This window comes from Notamacropus eugenii, chromosome 2, assembly GCF_028372415.1.
Source record: "Notamacropus eugenii isolate mMacEug1 chromosome 2, mMacEug1.pri_v2, whole genome shotgun sequence".
Lineage (NCBI taxonomy): Eukaryota > Metazoa > Chordata > Mammalia > Diprotodontia > Macropodidae > Notamacropus > Notamacropus eugenii.
The window spans coordinates 410,626,256-410,640,007 of NC_092873.1; the positions used below are offsets into that span (position 1 = coordinate 410,626,256).

Consider the following 13,752-nt stretch of genomic DNA (forward strand, 5'->3'; position numbering starts at 1 on the left):
TAGGTGGATCTGCCAAGGCAAACAGACTGCGAACATTTCCTGCTCGCCAACTCTTCAGTTAGTAATAACTGAAGCTGGTGATGGCAGTCTCCTGGGACTTCCAGGCAGCACTCCCTCCCCCCTCCCCAAATGTCACATCCACACCCATCACAACAGAAGGGATAGCTCACACTAGAAGGAAGGGGAACAAGCTCCCTGAGAAAAACTTCCTCTGGCATTTATTCACAGTTCTGAAGGCCTGACTAACAGCTATCCTGTCAGCTGACCTCCAGAAGAGTCAGCTAAGCACATCAGGGTGTTCGAGGGGAGAGGGCAGGGTGTAAGGGTGGGAAAGGGGACTCTGAGCTTGGACACAGGTGTTCTCATGCTGTTCTGAGGTCAAGGATCATGCCAATCTTTGGGGAAGGAGGTAGACCTAAAAAGTGAATGAAGACAAATGACTTCCATGGGAGCAAAAGACGTATCAGGATGACCAGAGTAATTTTTGGGTGAAAAATTACAGGGAGTGAAAAGGTCAGAGAAGCACAGGTTGGACCTCTCTTCTTGGGCAGCACTGAGGTTGGTCAGCTCCCCTTTGGAAAGGCTAATGGAAAGCATTCTAGGAGAGTGGAAGTACTGGGTGGGTAAAACAAAAGTCTGTGGATCAGAGGTATCTGACCCAGGCCACACACAGCCTGCAACACTCCTGAAACAGCCAAACCGGGGTTAAAATGGAATTGTGAAACACTTAACAAAATAAAAATACAACACAGACAATATGAATTTGTGATTTTCTAAGTCAATATTTTTGCTCATCTGAGATGTGGCCTGATCAGGACAGAGAGACCTGGTCTTTTGCTGCATTGTCACCACCTTTGTTCTGTACACTACGTATCTTTTAATGTAGCCTAAAACCATATCGGCTTTCTTGAATGCCATGGTATGTTATTAATTCATGATGATTTTATAGCTCACTGAAACCTCCAAATCTTTCCCCAGGAAACATCATCTATACACGTCTCTCCAGCTATACCTGTGCAATTGACTTTTTGAACCCAAGTAAAGGACTTTGTATTTATTCCTTTTATCAACTTCCTAAGACTATAAATTACAGATAAACTGCTGATTTATCAATAAAAGTAGCTTCCTAGGTGGTATAGTGGATAGAGCACTAGTCCTGGAGTCACAAAGACCTCAGTTCAAATCTAGCCATGGACATTCAATAGCTAGGTAACTATTCAACTTTTGCTTGCTCAGTTTCTTAGTCTGTAAAATGGGGATAACAACAGTGCCTATTTCTCAAAGTTGTTGTGAGGTTCAAATGAGAATATTTGTAAAGCACTTAGCAAAGTGCCTGGCACATGACAGGGACAATAGAAATGCTAGCTATTAAATAATGCATTAATTTACCTTATTCATATTAATAAATCACATAAATTATATTTATTATTTATTGAAAAATTAAACCATTTCTTGAAACCCAACAAGATCTTTTTGAGCCCAGACTCTTATCATTCAGCATATTAGCTCTCTTTCCCTGCTTTGATCTGCAAATCTGATAAGCATACTACCAATCCCTTTTTGTCTCCAAGTCACTACCTAGCTAGAATATCAATCTAGGAAGATCATGCAGCTTTCACAGATTTTTAATAATTCCATTATCTACATTTACCATAAATTCCTTTGAGAACATATCCCTCCTTAGATTTTTACACTGGTAAACACAAGTGCTCTTCTGGGGGAGAAGGGCTATAAGCCAATTATTGGACTAGGGGATTTTCCCACTCCTTGACATTTCATTTGTGGCTCTTATGGTTCAGTTTTCTCTCCTTTGCTGTTAAGAAATGGGTATCTTCATTTTCTGTTGATTCTGAGTTCCTGAACATTTAAATTTTGTTTGTTTTTAATTCTTATAACTGCTGAGAAAATAGTCTGTTCATAATAAGAAAAAAGCTGTACCTTCCTTAGCCTAAATACAGATTTCAGTACTTAAAGGGAAAATCCACCAGCTTGCAAAGAAAGGCTCAGATTATTTCAGGGCATAATGCACACAGACTTTATAATCCCTTTGGTTTGATTTTCTCCCCATACCCCCCCATGAACTCTTTCTATCTCTCACTATATATTTTACAATCCCTTCTTTTCTTTTCCCTTCTGTCCCCCCAACCCCCGCCCCACCACACTCACTCAAGATTCCTGTCAACCTGAACCATAGGTGTCACATTCTGACAAGCCTTTTAATACTATGTCACAAATGGCACTGTTAACTGGACAACACCATCTCCCATGTAATTTGCTGACATAATTTAAGACTTATTTGGCCAAAATAGAAATGTAGTGTTGAGAAAGAGTCCTGGGAATGTTTATTTTCTAATGGGGCAATAATATGACCAGATTTTTTTTCTTCTTTTTTTGTTTGCTTAGCTTTTGCTCGGGGTAAACTTTTTTTAAAAAATCATTATGCAACTTCAAGCACTGGCCTAATAAGTCCTTAAGCTTCAGTGAAGATATCTGGGAGTAACTCAAGACAGTAAGGGCTCTTTACTCCTTTATGCTGGAATAAAAATTTCTCTAAGGGAGGCAAAGTGGGATTCTAAATGGACCACCTAGAACAGTGCCTGGTCATTTGCACAGTGCTTTAAGCACCAGCTGATTTCCAGCCTCATCCTTTTCTTCTTCTCCTCTACCCCCATCAGGACAACCTCTCTAGCAGGAGACCCAAGGTATTCTGCGGTCTCCATCTCTCCTTCCACCTAGATGTAGTTCCTCTTTCCTTCCCCCTTAACCAATTTTGTGTTTAAAAGCTGATTTGAGGGCATAAAATGTGTTGTTTGCCCTAGGTGTCAGAATTGTTAGTGATCACTCATTCTTGCCAGAATGCTTTACATATCAGATATATTGTCAGGGAAGTTTGATATAATAACAGGATGGAGCCTTTTAAAGACCCTAGATTTTGTCAGAGAAGAGTAAACAAATCATGAGTTTGTGGTGAATAGGCTTCAGTTCACAATGTGCATTCCACAATCATCACTTTGGATACACAATCTAAGATAGGCATTTTGCAGTTCTCCTTAGGATTACAGACACAGAGCTAAAAAGCACTTCAGAAACCATGTAGCCCAGACCCTTCATTTTACAGGTAACAGAAATGGCACTCAGGCAGGTTAAGTGATTTGCCCAAGGTCACCCAGCTAGTAAGTGGCAGAAGAAGGATCAGACCATAGGTCCTCCTGCTCTGTAGCCAGTACCATTTCCACTGGACTGTGATACTTCCCATCCCTTTGCCTTTGTTGTTTCATGTTCTTGGTCACCAGGATTTCTGCCTTCTCAAGATCAGAAGAAAGTTTCAGTCAAGCAATATGGCAGGCACTATTCTTAATACCCAAAGTCTTTAACAAATCAGTCTCCTTCCCATCCCTTCCCATTCCTTTCCATTCACAATACACATCAAGAATGGATGGACTGGTCACCTTCCTGTTCTAGAACCTGTTGTGAATACAAGCATCAGCAGATGCCATGCCTGCATCTTCATAGAACCATAGATGTAGAGTTGAAGGGACCTTAAAGGTCATCTAATCCAACCTCCACTTTTACAAATGAGGAGAATGAAGTCCAAAGACTTAAGTTACTTGCCCAAGTCATCCAATAAGTGATCAGATTTCAAATTTAGGACATAAGATCAGCGATTTAGAACTAAAAGGAACCTCACTGGACAGATCATCTAATCTAATCCCTTATTTTACAGATAAGGAAACTGAGGCCCAGGAAAGTGAAATGACTTGTGTACAGTCACAAAGATGATCCAATGCCTACTGGACAATCTCCAACATCAGGCTCTGCTACAGATGCTAGAAAGCATAGGAATAAATAGATTTTTTCTTAATACAATAAACAGCATTTATCTATAACTAAGAGCAAATATTATATGTCATGAAGAAAAGTTGGATACCTTTGCAATAGGATCAGTGACAAAGAAACTATAAAACATTCTTTATAGAAGGAAGGAAACAAGTGTTTATCAAGTTCCTCCTATGTGCCAGGTATTGTATTATGTCCTTTACAGATAATATCTCATTGGATCTTCATAACAACCCTGAGAGGTAGGTGCTATCATTATTTCCATTTTGTAGTTGAGGAAACTAAGGCAAACAGAGGTTAACTGACTTACCCAAGATAACACCACTAGTGAGTATCTGAGGATAGATTTGAATTGAGGTCTTCCTAACTCTAGGCCCAGAGTTCTAACTGCTGTACCACCTGGCTATCCCAGAAATAAAGACAGACCTAAGAGTCTATGTCTAGAGAATTCTATCTGACTGGTGTTTTCTCACTAGACTGTACTGGTCTTCTCTTGTCAATTTTATTTTCAACACATCTCTCTTCTTTATCCTCTTCTCTCTACAAATCCAATGAGATAACATTTGTAAAGCACAGTGCCAGGCACATAGTAGGTTCTCTTCCTTCTTCCTCTTGGTCTCCTTCCACTAACAAAGACTAACCCCTTAGTTCAGGGCCTTATTACCTCTCACCTCTACTACTCCAGCAACCCAATTGGGTCCCTGGCCACCAGCCTCTACCTTCTCGAATCCATCCTTCACAAAGCTGTCAAATTGATATTCCAAAAAGCCAAGAGCTGAGCCTCTCATTCCCTGATTGAGAAACCTTAACAGTTCCTTATTGATTCAAGAATAAAATACACACTTCCTCCAATGTCTGGCATTTAAAACACTTCTTGATTTGGCTTGCACCTTACCTTTTCAGAGTTATTTCACATGACTCTTTCACACGTATTCTATGTTCCACATAAACTATTTGATGTGCCCTATACAGGACCTTCTGTCTCCTATTTCCATGACTTTGCACATACCAAGAATGCTTTCCTTCGATATCTCACAGAATCCCTACCTCCACGTAAGACTTAGCTAAAATCCATCAGTCTATGGACAGGGGAAGAATTCATGACCAAACAAGCTAGAACAGATCATAGAGATAAAACAGACAATTTTAATTACATAAAATTTAAAAGAGTTTTGCACTAACAAAAGTAATACAGTTCACATTAAAAGGGATATGGTAGTTAGGGGCAAAAAAAACTCTTTGCAACAAGTTTCTTTGTTAGAGGTCTCATTTCCATCTGACTAAAATTTATAAGAATAAGCCATTTTCCAATAGCTAAGTGGTCAAAAAATATGAAAAGGTAATTTTCAAAAGAAGAAATACAATCTATCAATAACCATGGACAAAAAAGCTCCAAATCACTAATAATTAGAGAAATCACAAATTAAAGTCATTCTGAGATTCTACCTTACACCCATCAGATTGGTAACAGTGACAAAAAGGGAAAATGACAAATGTTGGAGGAGTTGTAGAAAAACAGGCACGCTAATGCACTGTTGTTGGTGGAACTGAGAACAGGAAGAGATATTCTGGAAAGCAAGTTGAAACATGCCCCAAAAGTTACTAAACTGTGCATACCTTTGGACCCAGAGATTTCACTATTAGGCATGTACAGGCACATACCCCAAAGGGATCGAAGAAAGAGGAAAAGGAAAAACGACCTTTATGTACAAAAATATTTATAGCAGCTCTTTTTGTGGTGAAAAGAATTGGAAATTAAGGGGATTCAATCATTTGGGGAATGGTTGAATAAGTTGTAGTATATGATTGTGATGGAGTACCACTGTGCTAGAAATAACAAGCAGGATGCTTTCAGAAAAGCCTGGAAAGACTTACATGTACTAACGTAAAGTGAAGTAAGAAGAACCAGAAGAACACTGTACACAGGAACAGCAATATTGGACGATGATCTACGGGGCAAAAGGGTCTAGCATTGGAACTTTAGTCCTTTTCTAGATTCTCCATTCCAAAACTGGTCCTAATAAATTGTCAGTTGCCTCATATGTCTTCAATAATGCCAGCCTCCCCTGCCTGTACCACTTCCCTCTCTTTCCATCCTGTTCAGAGGCCTAGAACTGTTTGATTCATTAACAAAATTTAATTTTAGGAAAAAATGAGATAAATCCATGCATATCAAAGTACAAATTACTGATATAAATTACTTACTATATTATTTTTCCCAAGAATATGTTCATGTTAAATAGGAAGGAAAGCAAAAGTCAAACAAATTAATCTCTAATGATGGCATTTCAGGCAGCATCCAAAAAAAATGGCCAAAGAAGTATTTGAGGAGGCAGGTTTTTTCCCATAGTCCCACTCCTGAAGGCAAGTATGTAATCTACCTAAGTATATCATTCAGAATTATCATGAACCACTACATGGAAGTACATTTAGAGGACTAGGGTTTGAAGATTGGTTCTAAGCAAATTTTTAGGCCTTCCTTTCCTCATGAGTGAAAGAAAGGGGTCAGACCGGATTACAGATCAAAAAATCACAGGTATAGAACTGGAAAGGACTCTCAGAAGCCACTTAGTCCTGACTTCTAAGGTTCCTTTTGGCTCTAAGTCTATAATCTTATAATCCTCTCCTCACCTAGGAACTTGCCCTGACCCAACTGTAAGACTTGTAGAGACAAAAGATCAGGCTGGAAAATAGTCCCTGCTTCCTCCTCCTCCTCTAGGGTTAAAGGTAAGTGTGGCTGTTGGCATATAGCTTGTATGTTTAGGATTGTTTGTTTCTCTGGGTGCCCAAGTCTGTACAAGACTGGAATATGGGTAAGAACGTGAAGGGTCCTAACTCTGGGAACGCTGATGATGAAAGTGGCTTCCCTAGCAGAGAGATGGTGGACTAGAGGTGCAGAATAAGGCATATGTTCAGATATGTCTGATATACGGGTTTGTTTTGTTTGACTATACTTATTTATTACAAGGAAAGGCTTTTATGGTAGTAGAAGAGTTGGTGGGTAGTGATGCAAATGGAAAAAAAATCAATCAAGGAAATATTAAAGTCAAACAAAAGAAATAAAAAGAAGTTTAAAGGAGAAGGCAATTTTGTTACTACTTTGGTGAATTTAGCATATAATTTTAAAAAACAAACTACATAATAGAAGTTTAATGGTTCATATGAGAGCCTCTTTGGTTCTTGGTATACTAAAATATTTGGACTGTTGATTAAGTTCATAATTTAAAAAAATGAATTTTTAAAAGTAGTTTGGTCTGGGAGGGAAGAGATACTCCATTTTCCTGTCAAAGAAGCAAAAGGAATGCACATTATTATTAGCGCTGGTATACACAGGAGAAGTAAGACAGCCTAGAGGAGAGAGAGGTGAATCGACCCCCAATCTCAACCACTACCTCCTTTCCGACCCAAGGATTCTAACCGCCAAAACCTTGGGAATAGCAGAACCTTAAGGAAATTAAAGTTTAGAGAGAAATAAAAGCCCCATACGTACAGTTACTAGCAAAGTCAAAAATAAAACCCAGGACCGGGATCTTCATCTCTGGAGAGTCAGGAATATTTTTGTACCTATAAAATCCAAGAGAGTTTTAAAAAAATTATTGGCAGCAAGAAAAAACTTCAGTAAAGTGAAATCCATAAATGAATCCATAAAAATTACACTTCAAAAGGGGTAGTAGAGTGGAGTGAAAAGAATATTGGCTTTAGATTCAGAGGGTGTGTTGAAATGGCTGCTGATACTTGGCAGCTGTGTAATCTTGGATAAATTCACTCTCTAAACTATAACTTTCTCATAAGAAGGCAAGATGGTCTCCAAGGTCCTCCCCTGCTCTGAACTGTGGGTCCTTCTATTCCATCACACTGATGAATTTGCTGGGAATTTCCTTTCAGAAGTTTCTATCAGTGTCCCCTAACATATCTGTTCTAAGGCTGGTTCACCTCTCCAGTTTGTATGGTAGGAGGCTCATCCCAGGGAGGCAGATGAAAGTCCAGTGGCCAACTTCTTCTGCATTAAATCACTGAAGGGGGGTGGGAAGGAGAGGAAAAGCTGAAAAAACTACCAGAACTTCTCCAGGGAAAAGTAGGGGTCAAATATTAGCATCAGTTATGGTCTATTTTGCAAGGGTTGGGAGTCTTCAGCCTTAAGACCACATGTGACCTTTGGGTGTGGCTTTTTGACTGAGTCCAAGTTTTACAAAACCTTTTTTTTAAGGGTATTTGTTCTGTGAAGTTTGGATTCAGTCAAAGGGTTGCACTTGAGGACCTAGAGGGCCACAGGTTCCCCATCCCTCCTATTGGCTGCGTAAGTTTTCTGGACAAAAGAAAATTCTGCTTAAAATTGTTTAAACAGATTTTCTAGCTTCCAGTAAGTGGGGTCAGGGCCATTCTATTTCCAAAGCTTAAAATATACAAACAGCGCAGGGATCAAAGTTTCACTTAAGCACACATCAAACCTGAATCAAACTATCTGAAGACCTATTATTGATTTTACAGAAACAGGTTTGTGATAAATTATGCGAAGCTCAGAGAATTGCCCCTGGTCTGAAACTAACATGACTATCTGGGGATGTTGCCAAACATCTTTGAAATCTGGGAAAACAAATGTCTTTTGAAGGAAGATTTATGCCAAATGCTGTTCAAAGTACCACTGCAAGGGCTTAGCATGAAGTGGGGAAGGGTTTGAACACCTTGGGACCCAGGATTTTAACTTAAGCTATTTTTACATGGTCTTTAAATAAATTTCTCGGGCTTCTCTTCAGGAAAATATTTTCCCAGCTTGGGGCGTGACTTAGGGCAAGTCTCTACCTTCCCTGGATGTCAGTTTCCTCCTCTGCAAAATCGGGGTTGATTTTCCTCTAACAAGGTATGTCAACAAGCCCTAGAGACTAGCCAAATAAATCCGGTCAAGAGGCTGAGAAATGAAGGGTCACTGACGTAGGAGACGTGGGGAAGTCTAGGGTGAGGAAAAGGAACAGGGAAATAAGGGTTAAAATATTGCCCACTGAGGAGAACCAAATATATGGGTTCTTTTAAAATAAATTACACACATATTATATCTATGTATATACACACATACACAGAGTTTTTTGCCCCAATATTAATTGGGGCATTTATCCTCAAACGGGAAAACAAAGTCCTTGTAACAAATACGCAGTCAACTAGAACGGATTTCCCCCTTGATCAAGGTCAAACGTGTCTTTCCACATATCGGGTGCACGGCCTCTCTGTTAGGATACTAGTAGCAAGCTTAGTTAAAGATTTGATATTTAGTAACAACTTGCGTTGTTGCTACATCTCTCCTCCTGACCCGATAAGGCAGAGACTCTCCGGGCTTGTCTCTGGCCAGGATGAGGGCCAACGCTGGCATCCAGCAGCCCGGCGCTGAGAGGCCCCGCTGCCCCCCGTGCCAGGGTCCATTAGGTGACCCGGAGGCGGCCCTGGGGTTACATTCCCTGCCTCAGCTGCGGGGTCTCGCCCCGGAAAGGGGGGGAGGGGTAGGAAAACCGGGGGACGGCCTCTTGATCCCCGAGGGCACGAGAACAGGCGTGACCCAAGCGCTTACGGTTTGTCCAGTTACTGCGCAAGGAGTGGGCAGAGGCCCCTGGAAGCCGAGAGGGTGACGGCAGCGCGGTGACTGCGGCCGATAGGCGACAGGCTACCGGGCGGGATGCAGCAGCAACAGGCGCAGAGGCTCGGATCCGAGGAAGGTTCCAGGATCCCGGGAGACCTGGAAGATGGGGCAAGCCTTGGAGCAAGTGCCAGCCGCCCCCCTCCAGCGCCCCGGCCGCCGCAGGCACTCCGGGGAGGTCTATCCACCCAAGGCCTGGCCACGCCCAGCGCTGAGCCCTCCCCGATGGCCCGGAGCCGTCTGTTGTGCAGCCGGAGGTGGGGACCCTTGCCAGACCCCACCAAGCTAGGCCAGGAAGTGGAGCGGGGCCTGGAAATGTGAACAAGACCGAAGGCAACCCCAGGCCAGCCTCAGCGGCCCCTAACTAGCTCTGCTTTCCTTCTCTCCACCCCAGCCCAGACCGATTCCCTTCAGAATGCCATGTTTCTGCTTCTCCTTTCCCCCTGCTCCCTCAGTATCCCTCTGCCTCTCTCTTCTTCCACCACTCCAGCCCCTTAACAAATGACCAGCAGCAGCAGAGGTCCTTGTCCCATAGGTTTGTAACATAAATGGCAGGGTCCTCGCTGTATTTGCAGAGTATTGGCACAATAGTTGTGACAGGACCTAAGTTTGGCCAAGAAGTGCATCATTTCCCTTCGCAACCATAGGTCTTCCCAGGACCCGGAGACAAAGGCCAAACTACCCTGCCTCTGTTCCCACTTACTGCAATATGAACCTTCTCCTCCAGCCAGGGCGTTGCCTTCATATACATTAAACACTTACTATAAAGACTTGCCCAGCCTTAAAGAATTAAGATTGATCAGGAATAATTGTCTACTGTGGCAATTTTTAATAATCCTATTATTTCTCTTCAGTGTGAGAACACTAGATTTATAACTTGTCAGTAGGATTTAAACTCCGGTCCTCCTTATTCCAAATCCAGTATTCTGTTCCTTATAGCACATTGTATTACCTATCCTATGCCACCTAGGGAGAAGGAAAGAAAAGACTAAGCAACAATGGCCAGTTTGTTAGATGTGTTGAAGACCCAGGAATCCAGAGGAACTGAATCAGGTTGAAGTGGTTTATGATATTCACAGATCACAGACCAACAGTTACAGTGGGATTTGTATTTATGCATATCATTGCTGCAAATGCATTATAAAAAAAAAAAGGTATAGTAGTGGATTGGGGGCATCACCATTGCTAGTTCCTCCTCCCTCTCTACCAACCTTCTCATTTGAAAATTAAGAGAATGAGAAAAACATCCTTCTAATAAATAAGTCAAACAAAAAAAAATGGATGTCTCAGCATTCTGTGTCCAACATCTCTGTCAGGAGATGGGTTGGGGGCAGCTAGATAGTACAGTGGATAAAGCACCAGTGCAGAAGTCAGGAGGACCTGAGTACAAATCTCACCTCAGACACTTGACACTCACTAGCTGTGTGACCTTGGGCAAGTCACTTAACCCCACTTGCCTCATCCTGGGTCATCTCCAGTCATCCTGATGAATATCTGGTCACTGGATTCAGTTGGCTCTGGAGGACAAGTGAGGCTGGTGACCTGCACAGCTCTCCCTCACTCAAAACAAAGTCAAGTGCAAGTCATGTCATCATTTCTCTGATGACATGGTCTTCTTTGGCAACAAAGGACAGACACACCACTGCTAGGAGATGGGTAACACTTCTGGTCCTCTGGGGATATGGTTGGTCATTGCATCCATCATTTGTCTTTCACATTGTTTTTCTTTACAATATTTGTCTTTATAAAATATGTTGCTTCAGCTTCTCTCATGAGTTCATACCACCCAGGATGCTTTGGAATTCCTTCATCATTTTTTATGATGCAATAATATTCCATTACATGCTTATCTGACAATTTGTTCAGTCATTCCCTACTTGTCTAAGGCAATTTAAGGCACCATCTTGTATTTGGTTTGTTTTTTCTTCCAACTCTTCTCCCACTTTTAATCTTCCACTAAGGATCAGAAAATGTGTTTATCTTCTCTTAATCCCATTCCCCTTCCTCCCCCATCTGCACTCGTTTCCTTGAGCTTGATTTAGTTCTGAATCAAATTCTATGTGTTCAATTCTACTTTGTAAGGTTCATCCGATGCCCATTTCCCCCCTCTCCTTCTTCCATGTTTGCAAACTCTTCACACATCCCATTTATAGGAATTTGCAAATTCAAACCCTTTCTTCCTCCTTTCTACACTTGCCCTCCCTTCTCTTTCTCCTCAGAATAGAACCAATCTAACCCCAGAATTTCTTTTTCTTAACTCCCTCAGTACCCTCTGAAGACACTGAAGGTTCTAACTTGTCCATTAGAATGTTTGCACATCATCATATAGCTCCTTCCAACTGATCAAATCAGGTGACTTTTTTGTGTTTCTCTGGATTTGTATTCTTACTCAGCTCTTTTCATGAGATGCATGAAACCCACTCATTTTTCCCATTAGTGGAGTAAATTGCTTTTGGTTGTAAGCCTTTTGAAATATTGTATTCCAAGATCTTTTCTTATGTGATCTTGACTCTAGTTCCTTGGCAGTTGAACTACTTTCTTGATGCTTCTAGCATTCTGCCTCAGAACTGTGGATTTTGGCAACAATATTCCTAGTACTTTTCCTTCTGGACATTACTTTAGATTATCAGGGGATTCTTTCTATCTCTACTTTGCCTTCCGGTTCTAATAGATCTGGGCATCTTTCATTTATGACTTCTTGAAGGATAGCGACCAGGATTTTTTTAAATCATGCTTTTCAGGGTATCCACTGGCTCTTAAAGAATCTCTTTGATCAGTTTTCCAGATCAGCTGTTTTTGGTACATTCTCTTTTCTTTCAGTCTTTCGGTTTTTGTTCTATTATTTCTTGTGGTCTCATGGAATCATTCATTTGTTTGGTCTAATTTTCAGGAAGTCTTATTTTTTAGGTAAAGTTTACCACTTTTTCTTCTAAACTATTTGTTCTTCCAGTTCTTTCTTTCCTTCAGGGCCTTTATTTCATTTTTTAAAATCTCATTTAATCTTTTTTAGGTATTTATGTCCTTCAGAAGTCATTTTTTCCTCTGAGTTCTTTTACAGTTGTTAAGAGTTATGTTACTTTCTTATGTTACTTTTTCTTTTGGAGGACCACCTAAATCATGTAATCATTTTTTATTCTGATGTTTTGATTTTCTCATCTTGTCAGCTTTCATTACTGAAATGGGGCCTTGTACTAGAACCAGGAAGTCCCCAATACATTTTCAGGTAGGATGGTCAACCCTGTTTGGTCTTGCCCTAGATTCCTTCACTGATTTCCACCCTGAGATTAGGTTCTCTCCTAGGATCCTTGAGTTCCTGAGTGTGAGATCTTCAGGGCCCTTGTCTCAGTCCCTGAGACTATGCTATGGTACTACATTGTTTGCTACCCACTTAAAATTCCCAAGTCCCTTCCAAAGTCCCTATCCTGGGGTTTTCTCAGAGCTCTCTGATCTTTCTGCTTCTCTAGGCATAGAGCCTTAGGGGAAGTTCTCATTGCCATACTGGCTTCTCACTGACTTTTTTTTTTTTATAGTTTTGAGCTGGAAGATACTATAGTTTCTCATTAGATTTCATGATCATTATTTGGTCTGGTGAGAACTTCAGGGTTTTGCCGGAGCATTAAACTTTCATAATAATAAAGTTAGACTTAATCTTATCTCAGGTTCCCTCCAGATCTAAATTCTATAAGCTACTATTATGCTTTTGCATAGAGTAATTACAAAAATGTAGCAATAGTCACATAGATCAATGGTGTCAAAATCAAACAGAATTGGAAACCACTAATTCATATGTAAGGAGTCCTGTAAGTTGTATTATTGACTTACTTTTAAAATGTTATCTATGCTACATCATATATTTCCCAATTGCATTTTAATCTGGCCACTCAATGGTGTTAGACAGTCTTTTTGACACAGCTGATATAGAGGCTATTTATCACCTTCAATCAAACCAATTAAAAAATGCAGTGTCTACGGAAAACTGAGAGTATACAGGTTGGTACAACAGATTTGAAACTAAAAGGCCTGGGTTTGGGTCCATTCTACAACCTAGTAGCCCTCTGATCTTGGGTAAAGATTTAACCTCTCTAGGTCTCATTTTCGTAAGCTGTAAAATGAGGAAGTTAAAACTATCTGTAGGGTCCCTACCAAGCCCAAATCTTATATTCATGATTCCAGTGCAATTAAAGAACTTTAGAGACCTCTATTGGTTACTGGTAGACACTGCCTTGGTGGTTATTTACTACGAAGGAATTTTACTACCCAAATTTTACCCTCCCCGTTCCCTTTTCTATTCA

The 13,752-nt window shown here is 40.8% G+C and overlaps 1 protein-coding gene across 2 annotated transcripts in view; it reads right to left on the reverse strand.

The window, feature by feature from the left end:
* EPHX1 (epoxide hydrolase 1) overlaps window positions 1-9,673 on the reverse strand; it is a 51,393-nt gene extending 41,720 nt beyond the window's left edge. Inside the window, exons 1-2 of one of the 2 annotated variants that reach the window (XM_072647708.1) lie at window positions 9,395-9,673; window positions 7,328-7,401 (exon numbers count right to left, since the gene is read on the reverse strand). In XM_072647708.1, the coding sequence (XP_072503809.1) occupies window positions 7,328-7,373 (46 nt within the window). In that variant the 5' untranslated portion in view covers window positions 7,374-7,401; window positions 9,395-9,673. Of the gene's footprint in view, window positions 1-7,327; window positions 7,402-7,770; window positions 7,815-9,394 lie in introns of those variants that run through there. The other variant, XM_072647707.1, reaches the window with a different exon arrangement.
* Between the last annotated feature and the right edge of the window lie 4,079 nt (window positions 9,674-13,752).